The 18357-nt window shown below is 43.7% G+C and overlaps 1 protein-coding gene across 1 annotated transcript; it reads left to right on the top strand.

Moving 5' to 3' along the window:
* The first annotated feature begins 2434 nt into the window (after positions 1–2434).
* LOC121584080 (nucleus accumbens-associated protein 2) lies at positions 2435–11148 on the top strand. Its single transcript, XM_041899912.1, has 5 exons — positions 2435–3230; positions 3350–3523; positions 9444–9549; positions 9750–9847; positions 9974–11148. The coding sequence occupies exons 1-5, from the start codon at positions 2435–2437 to the stop codon at positions 10537–10539; spliced, it is 1740 nt and encodes a 579-aa protein (XP_041755846.1). The 3' UTR covers positions 10540–11148.
* The last annotated feature ends 7209 nt before the right edge of the window (positions 11149–18357 follow it).

Below are 18357 nucleotides of genomic sequence, written 5' to 3'. Positions count from 1 at the left end.
CCTCTCACCACCATATGTGGTAGTGAGTGGAAACGCCAACCGGATGCTTCACAGCTAGCTAGCTGAGCAGCATGCTAAATTATACATCCGAACTTCTGTATTCAAAAGTGAAACAAATGACATAGAGAATTTACCCTCTCTCCTCTGTGTGAAAATGTGTATCTTGTGAACAATGTTTATTTTGCGCAATCTCTCTGGCCTTTGCACATGATGTCAGTGTCAACTCAACATTCTGGGCACGTTCCAGGTCGTCTTTATTTCAAGTGTGTTTCACAGATGGGCAGATCTCACAAAGTCGTGGGAATCTTTCAGAAACCTCGAATAAAGAAGTGCACAAATGCATCATCAGGGTTTCAGATGTGGGGTAAGACACATGGGAGTTGACCATTGGTCTGAAACCAACCATTTCTGTTCCTGGAACAGAGCAACAATGCATCACACCCAAAAGTGAGAAAATATCTATTATTTAACTGTGCAACCATTGAAAAAAAGGTTGCATGATAATACAGTACATAAACGTTCAATATTATACACATTTGTAAGTGCATTTATAAATGGTTAATAGCTGGAGGTAAATAGTGGCTCACTATTTGGCAAGCACTGACTGGCTATGGCACTATTTTGACTAATTTGTTATAACCCATTTATTAATGGATTATAATGCTTTTACATATGATTAAATAACAGTTAATAACATAATTACAAACCCTTTATAAACCCTTTACAAATTGAACTTTATTGTAAAGTGTTACACTTTCTTGTTTATGTGCAATCAAGATGATGTTATTAGTTCCTTGTGAGGCTTTGGGGATCTCCTGTTGTGACCACTGTTAGAAATCTGGCGCTGACACACAATAGCACTTTCCAATTACCCCACCATGTTTAAAACTATCATGTCGGTCATTGTTGTATCCATAGCTCCAAATGAATCTAAAAGCGGTTACATTTCCTCAGCCCTATTAGTTTACAAAGTGGCAGGCTGTTCAAATTACAGATTGTGCCTTTTAATATATCAAAATCCTTTTAACTCTCTAGCCTATGTTTGGAAGGGTGTCAATTCATTAGAACAAGACATATTATTGTTATTCAGTCCACTGCTAACATCACATCTGCAAACCCATTGGGTCCTTAAAGAACAAGTCTCCGCATGCTCCACCTAGTATGTAGTGTTACAATGGTCATTAGATTATCACTGCAGTACAAATCCTACATTAATGCTGGAAAGATACTCAGAAGCTGACTTTCAAAATCAAGTTATCATGCCCTTCCTCATTCTTTAATATAGTCTTTAGAGAATAATCCTAGCAGTATCGGATAATAACCACTTATCCTCCATAACCTATGAGTTATCCTTGCCATATTATAAGAAATAACAGGCACATCCAGCTCTTTCTTTAATCACAGATGAGTAGTCATTTGTGTCCGGTGCCCTGTGTGGCTGGCTCCTAGTTGGCACATAGACGCAGTATGCACACTATGTACTCAGCATGCCAAGTTGGGACAGGCACTGCATTGCAGCGCTGTGCATTTGCCCAAGTCATGGCACACAGGCTGAGTCTGATCACACAGTGTAGATAATCTACTGTAAAGAACATACGTCGACAGTATTATACCATAGTGTGCGTGACAGCCCGTATGTCGGAGCTCTTTATCCGTCTTCCGTATTTTAGACGGTCTCGGTAACAATCAATCTTCCGTCTTATTAATCTCTGAAACAGATGAGGTATGTAATACATGTCTCCATTTCCCGGCTCTATAGTACACAGTCACCCTCTGCAGGGCAGTTATCCGCATTAGCTCTCTCTATGTCCTTAAATGACTCCTCCTCTCTGTCTCACACCCTCCCTTCCTCTGTCTGTGTCTATAGCCTACCCCCCCCCTTTCCCTGTGACACATACGCTAGACGTTGCATTGATTGTGCATAGAGAACCTCACCCTCTTCTACCACCTCAGTCTCGAATGGAGAAGGAGAGAATTGGAGTGCTTCTGTTCTTTCTGGTGGGCAACCTTATCTTTTATCTGAATTTATGTTTGACTTGTTTAGAGAGGACTGTGCAGTACAGGTTAGAGACTGTTTGTAATAGGAGGATGAGTGTTGGATGACTTTCTGTGCAGGTAACAGTTAGTCCAGTATATTGAATACCTGAAAGCTTATGCAGAGTAGTTCAAAACTTATATCTCATTCCTCTGTATCAACAATCATGAAGTTCTGGAAAAGAAATGTTAGTTTACTGACAGTTTTTGTAGGAAATAGTAGCAAAGATACTGTGAACTCTTACTCTTTTTGTAAATAGCATATTAATATGCATGTTGTATTGTCTGAATGTGGATAACTTTTTTCTCCATCTCCTCTTTCTCTCTCTTTCTATCTGTCTCTGTCGGCAGATGCCCTTTCAGCCGGTCCTGTCTCCAGTGAAGACCTGCTCTTATCATAATGTCCCAGCTCCTGCATGTGGAGATCCCCAACTTTGGCAGCTCTGTGCTGGAGAGTCTGAATGAGCAGCGCCTGCAGGGCCAGTACTGTGACGTGGCCGTCATGGTCAACGGCCAGTCCTTTAAGGCCCACCGCGCCGTGCTGGCCGCCAGCAGCCTCTACTTCAGAGACCTGTTCAGCGGCAGCTCCCAGGGCCTGTTTGAACTACCCTCCTCGGTCAACCCGTCCTGCTTCCAGCAGATCCTCTCCTTCTGCTACACGGGCAGGCTGACCATGGCCGCTAGCGAACAGCTCGTGCTCATGTACACGGCCGGCTACCTCCAGATCCAGAACATTGTGGAGCGCAGGATGAATCTCATGCTAAAGGCCAACTCTCCACACTGCGATTCCCAAACGGCCACCACCGAGGATCTGGGCTTCGAACCGCCGAGCCCCAACTACAGCCATCCGGCCCTGTTGCCAGGCGACACGCTAATGGCCACTTGTAGGATTAAGCAGGAAAGATGTGAGTCCCCAATGAGTGAGGAGCACACAGCCAGGGGCCTCAAGGGCTACGCCACAAGGAGCAGTGCGTTATGTTACATGGGGGCAGGAGGGAGTGGCATGGTACCCAGAGTACAGTCGTACCCTATGGCCTCTGGGGAGAGCTCTAGCCCAGGAGCCTCCAGCCTCCCAGCCACTGACAGCCCCACTTCCCACCCCAACGAGGAGGAGTTTGAAGAGGAGTTCTACGGCAGCAGCAATACAAACGGGGCTTACGGGCAGAATTATGGGCACCCCACCAACTCCTACAGCAGTAAATGCTCCATCCTCTGGGTTACTTTTTAGAAGCACCAGTAGTTCTCATTTGAGCACAACTTCAGCTTTAGAATATACTGTCTGGGATTGAAATTCTGCCTCCTCTTGTTCCCCCAGTGCAGGATAAGTTGGACATGTTGTCCCTACCTCTGGCCACTGAGGGGCGCTGTGTGCTGATCGGCAGGGACACGATGGCGCTGCCACCCAGTCTCATCAGCCAGATTGGCTACCGCTGCCACCCCACCCTGTACACAGAAGGGGATCCCGGGGAGAAGGTGGAGCTGGTGGGAGGTAAGACACAAGCAGTGACCCATGACATAGGCCACTCTAGTAATATGTATCTCTATGGTGCATCTCAGCTCGTCTCAAGCACTGACTCAATTAACACTAGAACCACCGGGCCTTTTAGCCTGTAAGTACCCGCTAGAGAATGTTGCTGGGCGTCCCCATTAGCGTCCGCATCAGATGAATATCAACCTGCAAGGTTGATAAGCACTAACTCTTGAAAAATATTGTAAAGGATAAATTGCATGAAGAAATATTCGTCGAAATATATCCATGTAAAAATATAACAACAATAGTGATTTGTTTAGATAGAGTCAAGGATATGTTTTGAATAATTCTACAAAGTCCTACTGAAAAACGTATAGCCTATTTTTATTTCCCTTACAATAAAAACATTAGTGTAATACATTTTATACAATTTATTTGTAGATTTTATTAGTAATAGAGTTATAGTAAGTATTACAGTCCAGTTACAGCTTCATTAGACAAAGTATAAAAAATATATACAGTGGGGGAAAAAAGTATTTAGTCAGCCACCAATTGTGCATGTTTTCCCACTTAAAAAGATGAGAGAGGCCTGTAATTTTCATCATAGGTACACGTCGACTATGACAGACAAAATGAGGGGAAAAAAATCCAGAAAATCACATTGTAGGATTTTTAATGAATTTATTTGCAAATTATGGTGGAAAATAAGTATTTGGTCAATAACAAAAGTTTCTCAATACTTTGTTATATACCCTTTGTTGTCAATGACACAGGTCAAACATTTTCTGTAAGTCTTCACAAGGTTTTCACACACTGTTGCTTGTATTTTGGCCCATTCCTCCATGCAGATCTCCTCTAGAGCAGTGAAGTTTTGGGGCTGTTGCTGGGCAACACAGACTTTAAACTCCCTCCAAAGATTTTCTATGGGGTTGAGATCTGGAGACTGGCTAGGCCACTCCAGGACCTTGAAATGCTTCTTACGAAGCCACTCCTTCGTTGCCCGGGCGGTGTGTTTGGGATCATTGTCATGCTGAAAGACCCATCCACGTTTCATCTTCAATGCCCTTGCTGATGGAAGGAGGTTTTCACTCAAAATCTCACGATACATGGCCCCATTCATTCTTTCCTTTACACGGATCAGTCGTCCTGCTCCCTTTGCAGAAAAACAGCCCCAAAGCATGATGTTTCCACCCCCATGCTTCACAGTAGGTATGGTGTTCTTTGGATGCAACTCAGCATTCTTTGTCCTCCAAACACGACGAGTTGAGTTTTTACCAAAAAAGTTATATTTTGGTTTCATCTGACCATATGACATTCTCCCAATCCTCTTCTGGATCATCCAAATGCACTCTAGCAAACTTCAGACGGGCCTGGACATGTACTGGCTTAAGCAGGGGGACACGTCTGGCACTGCAGGATTTGAGTCCCTGGCGGCGTAGTGTGTTACTGATGGTAGGCTTTGTTACTTTGGTCCCAGCTCTCTGCAGGTCATTCACTAGGGATTTTTGCTCACCGTTCTTGTGATCATTTTGACCCCACGGGGTGAGATCTTGCGTGGAGCCCCAGATCGATGGAGATTATCAGTGGTCTTGTATGTCTTCCATTTCCTAATAATTGCTCCCACAGTTGATTTCTTCAAACCAAGCTGCTTACCTATTGCAGATTCAGTCTTCCCAGCCTGGTGCAGGTCTACAATTTTGTTTCTGGTGTCCTTTGACAGCTCTTTGGTCTTGGCCATAGTGGAGTTTGGAGTGTGACTGTTTGAGGTTGTGGACAGGTGTCTTTTATACTGATAACAAGTTCAAACAGGTGCCATTAATACAGGTAACGAGTGGAGGACAGAGGAGCGTCTTAAAGAAGAAGTTACAGGTCTGTGAGAGCCAGAAATCTTGCGTGTTTGTAGGTGACCAAATACTTATTTTCCACCATAATTTGCAAATAAAATCATTAAAAATCCTACAATGTGATTTTCTGGAGAAAAAAAATCTCAATTTGTCTGTCATAGTTGACGTGTACCTATGATGAAAATTACAGGCCTCTCTCATCTTTTTAAGTGGGAGAACTTGCACAATTGGTGGCTGACTAAATACTTTTTTTCCCTACTGTATATATATATATAATAATAATATAACCAGCGAGGTGCGCAGGTGAAATTATTTGCCGTATTCTTAAACAAAAGCACCAGTGCATGAATAATTGTAAAGGATGAATAGCATAAATAAATATTTGTGGAAGTATATCCATGACTAGATATAAAAACAATAGTTATTTGTTTGGATAGAGTCAAGGATATGTTTTGTATAATTCTACAAAGTCCTAGTGAAAAACGTAGACCTATAGCCTATTTTCATTTCCCTTACAAGAAAAATATTACAGTGTAATACATTTGAGCAACTTTATTTGTAGATTAGATTAGTAATAGTATTACAGTCCAGTTACAGCTTCTTTGACAAAGTAGAAAACAAAAAATATATACTAATATAAACAGTCAGGTGCTCAGGTGAAGTGATTTGATGTATTCCTAAACAAAAGCACCAGTGCATGAACAATTGTAAAGGATGAATAGCATAAATAAATATTTGTGGAAATATATCCATGACAAGATATAAAAAACGTAATTTGACATTGTCCTCTTTTTCCCGAGTGGGAGCTATGGTGCATAGGGAAGAGGGAGAGCAGGACGCGCTGCTGCCTTGGCTGCCTCCTTGGTGGACTGCTTGGTGGCTGTAGCTGCTTTCTTGGCTTTCATGTGGTTCTCACAAAGCTCACATGCCAGATCCATGATGAAGTCTCTGCTGACTATCTTGTCAAGGCATTGCTTGTACAACACGTGTGCATTGATAGCAGCCATGTCGAGCACATTGTAGAACACTGCAACAGGCCAGCGGCAAGTACCTCCTTTACAGAGTACAGTCTTGTCATCTGGTCGAGTGCATCCAGACCAAGCTATTGCATAAAACAAAATAGCATAGAAAAGGTTAGAATTATATAGAATAATACTAATAATAATATAAATAATATTAATGTAATACAATATAATGAAAGGAGATAATATTTGGTGCATGGCAGATGGAAAGGCTATCTGTAATGGCAGAGCTACGTACAGTGAGGGAAAAAAGTATTTGATCCCCTGCTGATTTTGTACGTTTGCCCACTGACAAAGAAATGATCAGTTTATCATTTTAATGGTAGGTTTATTTGAACAGTGAGAGACAGAATAACAACAACAAAAATCCAGAAAAACGAATGTCAAAAATGTTATAAATTGATTTGCATTTTAATGAGGGAAATAAGTATTTGACCCCCTCTCTCAATCAGAAAGATTTCTGTCTCCCAGGTGTCTTTTATACAGGTAACGAGCTGAGATTAGGAGCACACTCTTAAAGGGAGTGCTCTTAATCTCAGTTTGTTACCTGTATAAAAGACACCTGTCCACAGAAGCAATCAATCAATCAGATTCCAAACTCTCCACCAAGGCTAAGACCAAAGAGCTCTCCAAGGATGTCAGGGACAAGATTGTAGACCTACACAAGGTTGGAATGGGCTACAAGACCATCGGCAAGCAGCTTGGTGAGAAGGTGACAACAGTTGGTGTGATTATTTGCAAATGGAAGAAACACAAAAGACCTGTCAATCTCCCTCGGCCTGGGGCTCCATGCAAGATCTCACCTCGTGGAGTTGCAATCATCATGAGAAGGGTGAGGAATCAGCCCAGAACTACACGGGAGGATCTTGTCAATGATCTCAAGGCAGCTGGGACCATAGTCACCAAGAAAACAATTGGTAACACACTACGCCGTGAAGGACTGAAATCCTGCAGCGCCCGCAAGGTCCCCCTGCTCAAGAAAGCACATATACAGGCCCGTCTGAAGTTTGCCAATGAACATCTGAATAATTCAGAGGAGAACTGGGTGAAAGTGTTGTGGTCAGATGAGACCAAAATCGAGCTCTTTGGCATCAACTCAACTCGCCGTGTTTGGAGGAGGAGTAATGCTGCCTATGACCCCAAGAACACCATCCCCACCATCAAACATGGAGGTGGAAACATAATGCTTTGGGGGTGTTTTTCTGCTAAGGGGACAGGACAACTTCACCGCATCAAAGGGACGATGGATGGCGCCTTGTACCGTCAAATCTTGGGTGAGAACCTCCTTCCCTCAGCCAGGGCATTGAAAATGGGTCGTGGATGGGTATTCCAGCATGACAATGACCCAAAACACACGGCCAAGGCAACAAAGGAGTGGCTCAAGAAGAAGCACATTAAGGTCCTGGAGTGGCCTAGCCAGTCTCCAGACCTTAATCCCATAGAAAATCTGTGGAGGGAGCTGAAGGTTCGAGTTGCCAAACGTCAGGCTCAAAACCTTAATGACTTGGAGAAGATCTACAAAGAGCAGTGGGACAAAATCCCTCCTGAGATGTGTGCAAACTACGAGAAACGTCTGACCTCTGTGATTGCCAAAAGGGTTTTGCCACCAAGTACTAAGTCATGTTTTGCAGAGGGGTCAAATACTTATTTCCCTCATTAAAATGCAAATCAATTTATTACATTTTTGACATGGGTATTTCTGGATTTTTTTGTTGTTATTCTGTCTCTCACTGTTCAAATAAACCTACCATTAAAATTATAGACTGATCATGTCTTTGTCAATGGGCAAACGTACAAAATCAGCAGGGGATCAAATACTTTATTCCCTCACTGTACCTTTGTGCGATTGTAGTCTGTCACTGTCTCCGGTTTCTTCTTCTGGTAACTGCCGATGGCAACAGTGGAATGCATGGTGCTGAGGATTGCAAATACTCTTAGTGTTGCTTTACCACTCTTTCATCACTTCATCACTGATGTGGACTAAAGCTCCGCTGGTATGTTGTTTTGTGCAGAGGGCGGCAGCTCCAGTCAGTTTGTTCACTGTTCCGAGCAGGCTAGTCTTCTTTGCCAGACTCCTGTCTCACTGTTGCAGTTAGGATCACCGTCTCAGTTGGCCCTGTTCTGGTTTTTCTGTGGCGAGACTCAGGCATCAGAGGCAGAGGCTCGAATCAGATGAAGAATCTTCATCAGCAACGTTGATTTCAAGATCAAGATCTGATCCACCATCCGATTCCAGCTCATCTATATTCTGCAGCATTTTCGATGCTGTCAGTGTGTCCATTCGTTTGGTTTGGCTTGCCATTGTGAACTACACACATTGTATGTTGTTCTCAGTGTCTGATTTTACTCTCTGAGGGGAGATGATATACCATTTCCAGCCTTAATAATTTAATTTAAATAGCCTTAAAAAATAATTTGAGCACCCACAATTCTTTATTATTACACTATTGTTTCTTTATTCAAACCCCTTCACCCTCGTCATTCAGATCATTCAAATTCAATCACCCTCTTCACCTTCCTCCTCATCATTCAGTTCATTCAAATTCAGTTGTGAAGTCACATGCACAATTATCCGTTTCTCTCTGGTTTCTATCACCCATTCATCCATTGACAACACTCATTCAGTGAGGAGAGAGATGCATTAGCGCCTGGGTACCAATGCCCTTCGGCACATTTGTCTTGGCCCCTTAAGTTAGTAATAGCTGTTTTAAAAAAAACAGGTAAACAGCCTCTAAATACCTTTCTGTTTGTGATTTTTTAAAATCGGACAACTGAGCAATCTAAAATATAAATATTTAGGGAAAGTCAGGGAAGGAGCAGGACGTTGCTATTTTTTGGGGGGCATATTTTTATTTATTTACAAAATCAAACGTCAGTAGTCGTTGGCCTATGGCTGTTGTAGTGTTAAAGACCTAAGCCCTCACGTGCAGACAGTTTATTTTCTTCTTTCCAACTGTATCATACAATACAGAGATGTTATCATGGACATAGAGATCATTAGGGAGGCCCGCCGTTTTATTGTTTTCATCATGGATGTGAACGTGAGTAGCATTGCTCTGTCCTTTTCCACAGGTTCTGGTGTATATATGACTCGTGGCCAGTTGATGAACTGTCATTTGTGTGCTGGCATTAAGCACAAAGTGCTGCTGCGTCGGTTGCTCGCCACCTTCTTTGACAGGTTAGAATGTTCAATTCTACAGTGCATTTGTAACTATATTGTCGTGGCCAGATTGTGGACCTAGACAGTAGACTACTAGCTCTTTATAAAGCATATTTTGTAATATCAGACAGAGAAAATTAGAGTGGGGGGGTAGAGAAAATGATAGAAAGGATAAAGAGAGAGCCCTATGATTACTGATTAGGCTATTGTATACATAGAAACACTCTGGCCAATAGCTGTGGAACTGGAATTCGCTCCTCCACCAATGATCCCAGCCGAAAACCGTTGGACAACCGAGTCCTAAACACTGTCAAACGTAGGTGCCCTTCTGTTTTCTCAGGTGTTAAACATCATACTGTATTAATTTGGCTCAACACTGTATGTAAAGTAGACAATATGCATTTCTTTCAATGTTGCCTTGTCTCTTTCCCCTCTTTTGCAGTCTACTGTCAGAACTTTGCACCTAATTTCAAGGAGAGCGAGATGAACGTGATCGCAGCCGACATGTGCACCAACGCACGGCGTGTGCGAAAGCGCTGGCTGCCCAAGATCCAGTCCATGCTCCCGGAGACCAAGGAGAGCAGCAGGAGCTCCTGCAAGGGGCAGTCCAGGGCCTGTGCGTCATCCCAGACAAGCGTGCTGTCGTCAGCCTTGCCCTTTGAAATGGACTTCAGACACCTGACGTCGTCCTACCTGACCCTAGAACAGCAGCTCTACGCCGAGAGCCGCAAAGAGACTCTCCTACCTCACCTGCAGTTTGTGGGGACCACCAGGTCAGAGGAGGGGGCTGCAGCAGCAGGGCTGGCTGAGTCTGAGACAGAGTCTGGGCCTGAGCGAGGAGGACGAGGAGCCCAGGCAGGCCAAGGAACTGAACGCCACTCTGAGCGCTTGGAGAGAGCAGCTGAGGTTCCTTCCCTCAGCACACAGGGTAAGGCTGGGGCCGGGGGCTCCCCCTCCTCCAAACACACAGGGCAGCAGGAGGACAAGTCGCTAGGAGATGACCAGTGAGCTCCTAACATCCCTCTTCTCCACCAATCTATATATGTCTATGTATGTGTATTTAAGCTTTGGCTACTCTACTGCATGTAACATCGCAGCAATTGCAGTTCAGACATGCACTTAAAAGAAAACTGATGAAAAATTAAATGCAGTATAATAATTCCCTGAATAAGAAGAGGAGAATGCTACTACTGTGGCCCCTGATGGACTCACTGATAGATAAGGTGGGTGAACAGACATGGGGCGAATGTTGCCGTCTGTAGTTTGTACTCTTGTAAAGCCTACAAGACCAGAGGTCTAGGGTTGGCTTTTATGTGCATTTACCCTCTACTACACCACTGGTCATAATGTATGGCTCACTACCAACACTTCGGTAACACTTTATTTTATAGTACAGAAATTACCTGGTATTTTACTTAGAAATTGCATGGTAAATTGGTAATTATACAATTATAATAACCTATAACCTACATTTGTTTCTTTTAGGCTCATTGCAAGTAGCACCACTCATCACCATTTGGTACCAGGTAGTTACCAATAGTTTAAAGGTCTTTGAAGTAAGTAGCAGAAAGTACCCATTGATACCTCACAATTTCCTAGAAAATACCAGGTAATACCAAGTCATTTCTGTTCCTTAAAATAAAGTGCTACCAACGCTTCTTTATTGAATTCAGTTTCTAATTGTTCTGCTTCCACCTAATTACCTCTGATGTGAAATTATGTTCATCTATATAATCAACTGTTGGCACTGAATAAGACAAACATTACCAATAACAAAGTGGGGAGGCCACACACTATTGCTTCTATATTCCTTTATTTTAACCAGCTTGAAACTGTCGGTCCACTGCGATGCGTTGAAGGTATAGCCCCAGTGAGATTGATCTGTTCTTTACCTTATATCCAGGACTGTTTTGATAATACTGATTGGAATATGTTAAAATATTTATCCACCCAGGACTCATCCATCAGCATTGAAGAATATACACCATCAGTCACAGGCTTCATTAGGACGTGTTGATGTTGTTCCCACAATAGCAATCCGGACATACCCCAACCAAAAACCCTGGATGAACAGAAATATCCGTACCATGCTGAGAGCCCATACTGCAGCATTCAATGTCAGCAGAACGAACCCTGATGACTCGGTTGCGTTCGATGCGTATAAGGCAAGTAGTTACGAGCTCCTCAAATCCATTAGGGACGCAAAAAGACATTACAGACTCAAACTTGAATCGATGTTTGACAACTTAGACACGACATGTGGCAAGGACTAGCTGTGTGGTGCCCACCGAAGCCTCCCTCCCAGACGAGTTTAACACATTCTATGCTCGCTCTAAGGGAGACAATACCGAGCTATCCATGAAGAATCTCGATGCTCCGGATGACCAGGTGCTTTCACTCTCAGAGGCTGATGTGAGGAAAACTCTCAAAAGAGTGAATACTCACAAAACCGCCGGACCAGATGGCCTCCCTGGCCGCATTCTCAGAGTGTGTGCTGACCAGCTGGGGAGGGTATTCTCAGACAACTTCAACCTGTCCCTGGCTGTAGTCCCCACCTGCTTCAAGGAGATTTACCATCATCCCAGTGCCCAAGAAAAACAAGGTGACATTCCCAAAGGACTATCGACCCGTCTCACTCACCCCAGTCATCATGAAGTGCCTCGAGAGGCTGTTCATGGCCCATATCAAGGCCAGTATGCCAGGCACACTGGACCCACGCCAATTTGCCTACCGCTCCAACAGATCCACGGAAGATCCCATTTTTTAAGTAAGCATTTCACTGTAAGGTCTACACCTGTTGTATTCAGCGCATGTGACAAATAAAATTAGATTTGATTTGATTTCCGTTGCTATTCACACGGCCCTAACACATCTGGACAAGAGGAACACCTATGTGAGAACGCTGTTCATTGACTACAGTTCAGCATTCAACACTATTGTTCCCTCCAAGCTCGACACCAAGCTCACCTGCAACTGGATCCTGGACTTCCTGGCGGGCAGACCATAGGAACAAGACCTCCTCCATACTGACTCTTAACACAGGGGACCCCCAGGGGTATGTCCTCAGCCCTCTGCTGTACTCCCTGTTCACCCATGACTGCGTGGCTTTGCACGACACCAGCTCCATCAAGTTTGCTGACGACACCACAATTGTAGGCCTGATAACCAACAACGACGAGTCAGTCTATAGGGAGGATGTAAGTGAACAGGCATTGTGATGCCAGGATAACAGCAGCTAGAATTTGTCCGTCCACAATTCAACTGTGGGAACATGGCGGCTCTCAACACCAGGCAACAGAAAGAGCTGGCCGCTACTATAAGAGAGCTTGTTTGTGAGGAGATTACCTCTGCCCCCGACTTTAAAACCAATAATTAAATCATTGGCCGTGCTCACTGCTAAAGTGGATACCTATTCAACTAAAGTGGAAAGTCTGGAGAAGACAGCCAATGCGACAGAGGTGGGACTCCATGACCTGGAAACAGTACAAGCTAAGTTGGAAGGGATAATCAAACTCCCGTAAATTCAATGTGCGGGTCACAGGACTTGAAACTGGTGTGGAAGTGGGCAACCCAACTTTCATGAGCAATCTTTTCTATGAACTGTTCGGGCAGGAGAAGCTGGGTCCCATACAGCTGATTAACAGCGCGCATCGCACGGGTCAACTCCAACGGCTCTCGCTGTATGAGTGTACGGATCCACAGCTTTGAAGTCTAGCGGTGCATTGTTCACCTTGCAGTGGAATCCGAGGGTCTGACCTATGCAGGGAAGAGGATCAGCATCTACCCAGACCTGAGTGCCGAAATGCTAAAACAGAGGGAGACCTACAACGAGGTGAGATACCAGCTACGCAAGCTAAACCTGAGATGCGGCTTCATCCACTCGACAAAACTCCTCTTGACCTTCCAGAACACAACACACACGTTTTCCACTGCCAAGGAAGCTCAAGACTTCTTCAAGAAGCACATCAAACCCAACACAAAAGGGGACAAGCCGACAGAAGGAACCCCATGACTGGCAAATTTTTTAAGGTATGCTATCCATGCACATTCACGCGGCCTAGCCTATGGCTATGATGCTGCCCTCAGCATAAGACAATGATGAGGACACCCCCTAATGTTTGGGTACAAGGAACAATATTACTATTAATTGCTGAGCATTAAACTTCTTATAAGTATATTGCCTATGGTCCTGGACATCTACACAGTAATGGCACCACACCGATTAATGAACAATGGACAATATATTGAGGTTCATACGTACTGGAACTGCTTTCTTCTGTCTACAGCGTATTGAATCCATTTGGGCTAAATATGGCAATATACAGTAAATATACAAAAGTTATGTGGATACCACTTCAAATTAGTGGATTCGGCTATTTCAGCCTCACCCGTTGCTGACAGGTGTACCAAATCAAGCACACAGCCAAGTAATCTCCATACACAAGCATTGGCAGTAGAATGGCCTTACTGAAGAGCTCAGTGACTTTCAACGTGGCACCGTCATAGGATGCCACCTTTCCAACAAGTCAGTTTATCACATTTCTGCCCTGCTAGAGCTGTCTCTGTTATTGTGAAGTGGAAACATCTAGGAGCAACAACGGCTCAGCCGCAAAGTGGGAGGCCACACAAGCTCACAGAATGAGACGGCTGAGTGCTGAAGTGCGTAGTGCATAAAAATCGTCTGTCCTTGGTTGCAACACTCACTACTGAGTTCCAAATTGCCTCTGCAAGCAACGTCAGCACAATAACTGTTCTTCGGGAGCTTCATGAAATGGGTTTCCATGGCCGAGCAGCCGCACACAAGCGTAAAATCACCATGCGCAATGCCAAGCGTCGGCTGGAGTGGTGTAAAGCTCACCGACATTGGACTCTGGAGCAGTGGAAACGCGTTCTCTGGAGTGATGAATTACGCTTCACCATCTGGTAGTCCGACGGCCGAATCTGGGTTTGGCGGATGCCAGGAGAACGCTACCTGCCCGAATGCATAGTGCCAACTGTAAAGTTTGGTGGAGGAGGAATAATGGTCTGGGGCTGTTTTTCATAGTTCGGGCTAGGCCCCTTAGTTCCAGTGAAGGGAAATCTTAACGCTACAGCATACAATGACATTCGAGACGATTCTGTGTTTCCAAATTTGTGGCAAAAGTTTGGGGAAGGCCCTTTCCTGTTTCAGTATGACAATGCCCCCATGCACAAAACGAGGTCCATACAGACATTTTTGTTGATCGGTGTGGAAGAACTCGACTGGCTTGCAAAGAGCCCTGACCTCAACCCCATCGAACACCTTTGGGATGAATTGGAATGCCGCTGTGAGCCAGGCCTAATCGCCCAACATCAGTGCCCGACCTCACAAATGCTCTTGTTGCTGAATGGAAGCAAGTCCCCACAGCAATGTTCCAACATCTGGTGGAAAGCCTTCCCAGAAGAGTGGAGGTTGTTATAGCAGCAAAGGGGGGACCAACTCCATATTAATGCCCATGATTTTGGAATGAGATGTTCAACGAGCAGGTGTCCACATACTTTTGGTCATGTAGTGTAAGTTAGTGGCTATTGCTCTACTATCTTTTCTTTAATTTTGTATAGATTTTTTGCTACTGGCAAGGAGAGATGGCCAGTCCCATATGGGCTACTACTACACATTAGCTTTTTTGCTTTTGCTTGTTTTTCTTCTTGTTGATTCCTTTCCCCCTCTATTTAATACAATTTGTATGTCGCTCTGGATAAGAGCGTCTGCTAAACGACTTAAATGTAAATGTATTTAGGCTACTGAATGTATCTCCCAGGGAGGACTTGCCTACAGGCAATGATGAATTATTATATACAGTAACATCTAGAGTATAGACTTACATTTTTACACATACCCTCTTATTTTTTTGCACATAGTATAGAGCACTTAAAGGAGGGAAAATATATGTTTAAGGTCATTCAAAGCATATTGCTAATAATAAATTAATATAATGGATTAAGTGCTATTGCTCCTACAGCTATCCTATTTTTGACTGTTTAGGCATTAGGCTTGCATATCTGTCATATCTTTTACCCATCCTTACTCATCAAGTCTGCTAACTTAACTGCACAGGTCTGAATTGGTTACTTATTTTATGTTTTACTTAACAATAGGCCGTCACTCGCAGTTATGCTACAACCCTGTAATTATAGTGCAGGGCGGGGGGAACAGCGGAAGGAGGGCTGGGAGCTAGGAAGGAGGGGGGCTGAGAAAGGGGGGGCAGGGAAAGGGAAATGGTTTATAGAGAGGGTCTAATGGGTGGGGAGCGACCAATGGGTTGGTTTCCCTGTGGGTTGTGCTTTTTATTTTATATCCATGGGCTTATCAACACTAAAGATAACAATTACATTTTAGAAATACAATGGCAACACTAGCTATTTTCTTGTGGAATCTGAAAGGCCTTAATGATCCTATCTAACATTCCAGCTGTCTTGATATTCAAGCATGAAACCATATTGATATAGCAATGTTCCAAGAAACCCACCTGCTCCAAAAGGCTGCACATAGAATAGAGAACAATTTGTACAAACTGGCTGCTTTTTCATCAGCCCCAAACAAAGCTAAGGGTGTTATCATAATGACGCATAAGAAACTCAAAATCACAGTATCCCTGTTAAAGGCAAAGACCAAGAAGGAAATGAAATTGCCTTTATCAATGTGTATGCTCCAAATTCATATTATCCTAAGTTTTTTGGATTCTCTGAACAGCATATTGTTAGAATTAACTGAATTCCAACTGGTTATTGGGACAGACACGAATGCCATTTTGGACATGCGGGACAAATCTAATAAGACCAACAACAATCCACAGGCAAGTAAGGCTCTACAACACACAGTGCATTCGGAAAGCATTCAGACCCCTTGACTTTTCCACATTTTGTTATGTTACAGCCTTATTCTAAAATGGATTAAAATGTTTTTTTCCCCTCATCAATCTGAACACAATACCCCATAATGACAAAGAAAAAACAGGTTTTTAGACATTTTTGCAAATGTATTAAAAATAAAAAACTTAAATATGACATTTACATAAGTATTCAAACCCTTTACTCAGTATTTTGTTGAAGCACCTTTGGCAGCGATTACAGCCTTGAGTCTTCTTTGGTATGACCCTGCAAGCTTGGAACACCTGTATTTGGGGAGTTTCTCCCATTCTCTCAAGCTCTGTCAGTTTGGATGGGGAGCGTCGCTGCACAGCTATTTTCAGGTCTCTCCAGAGATGTTCGATCGGGTTCAAGTCTGGGCTCTGGCTGGGCCACTCAAGGACATTGAGACTTGTCCCAAAGCTACTCCTGCGTTGTCTTGCCTGTGTGCTTAGGGTCGTTGTCCTGTTGGAAGGTGACCCTTCGCCCCTGTCTGAGGTCCTGAGCGCTCTGGAGCATGTTTTCATCAAGGATCTCTCTGTACTTTACTCTGTTCATCTTTCCCTCAATCCTGACTAGTCTCCCAGTCCCTGCCGCTGAAAAACATCCCCACAGCATGATGCTGCCACCACCATGCGTCACTGTAGGGATGGTGCCAGGTTTCCTCCAGACGTAACGCTTGGCATTCAGGCCAAAGAGTTCAATCTTGGTTTCATCAGACCAGAGAATCTTGTTTCTCATGGTCTCAGTATGAAAAAAAATAAAGTATGAAAATGTATGCTTTGGATAAGAGCGTCTGCTAAATGACTAAAATGTAAATGGTCTGAGAGTCCTTTAGGTGCCTTTTGGCAAACTCCAAGCGGGCTGTTATGTGCCTTTTACAGAGGAGTGGCTTCCGTCTGACCACCCTACCATAAAGGCCTGATTGCTGGAGTGCTGCAGAGATCGTTGTCCTTCTGGAAGGTTCTCTCATCTCCAAGGAGAAATTATTGATCTCTGTCAGAGTGACCATCGGGTTCTTGGTCACTTCCCTGACCAAGGCCCTTCTCCACCGATTGCTCAGTTTGGCCGCGTGGCCAGCTCTAGGAAGAGTCTTGGTGGTTCCAAACTTCTTTCATTTAAGAATGATGGAGGCCACTGTGTTTCTGGGGACCTTCAATGCTGCAGGCATTTTTTGGTACCCTTCCCCAGATCTGTGCCTCTTCACAATCCTTTCTCGGAGCTCTACGGACAAGTCCTTTGACCTCATGGCTTGGTTTATGCTTTGACATGCACTGTCAACTGTGGGACCTTGTATAGACAGGTGTGTGCCTTTCCAAATCATGTCCAATCAATTGAATTTACCACAGGTGGGCTCCAATCAAGTTGTAGAAACATCTCAAGGATGATCAATGGAAACAGGATGCACCTGAGCTCAATTTCGAGTCTCATAGCAAAGGGTCTGAATACTTATTTAAATAAGGTATTTTTGTTTTGTATTTTTAAGAAATTAGCAAACATTTCTAAAAACCTGTTTTCACTTTGTCATTATTGGGTATTGTGTGTAGATTGATGAGGAAAACAATTAATTTAATCAATTTTAGAATAAGGCTGTAACGTAACAAAATGTAGAAAGAGTCAAGGGGTCTGAATACTTTTCGAATGCACTGTATATGGAGACTGTCTCGTGCCAAAAATAAGGGGTTAAATACATTAAATAAAAATATAAAAATGTTTCCTGACCTTTCTTACATCTCTCAGATATAGGAAAGACACTTCAGAGCAAACTTCATTTAGATTTTTTTTTCTGTTATTCAATGCATTTGTAAGGCCAAATACAATTGGTCATCAAACAGGGTCGTGTTTTGGAGGACGCATGGCTCTCGACCTTCGCCTCTCCCGAGTCCGTAGGGGAGTTGCAGCGATGAGACAAGACAAACTACCAATGGGATACCACGAAATTGGGAAGAAAAAAAGGGT

The sequence above is a fragment of the Coregonus clupeaformis genome, chromosome 16 (assembly GCF_020615455.1).
Source record: "Coregonus clupeaformis isolate EN_2021a chromosome 16, ASM2061545v1, whole genome shotgun sequence".
NCBI lineage: Eukaryota > Metazoa > Chordata > Actinopteri > Salmoniformes > Salmonidae > Coregonus > Coregonus clupeaformis.
Note: the sequence above shows the minus strand (reverse complement) of the source record. Positions and strands in the feature narration are given on the sequence as shown.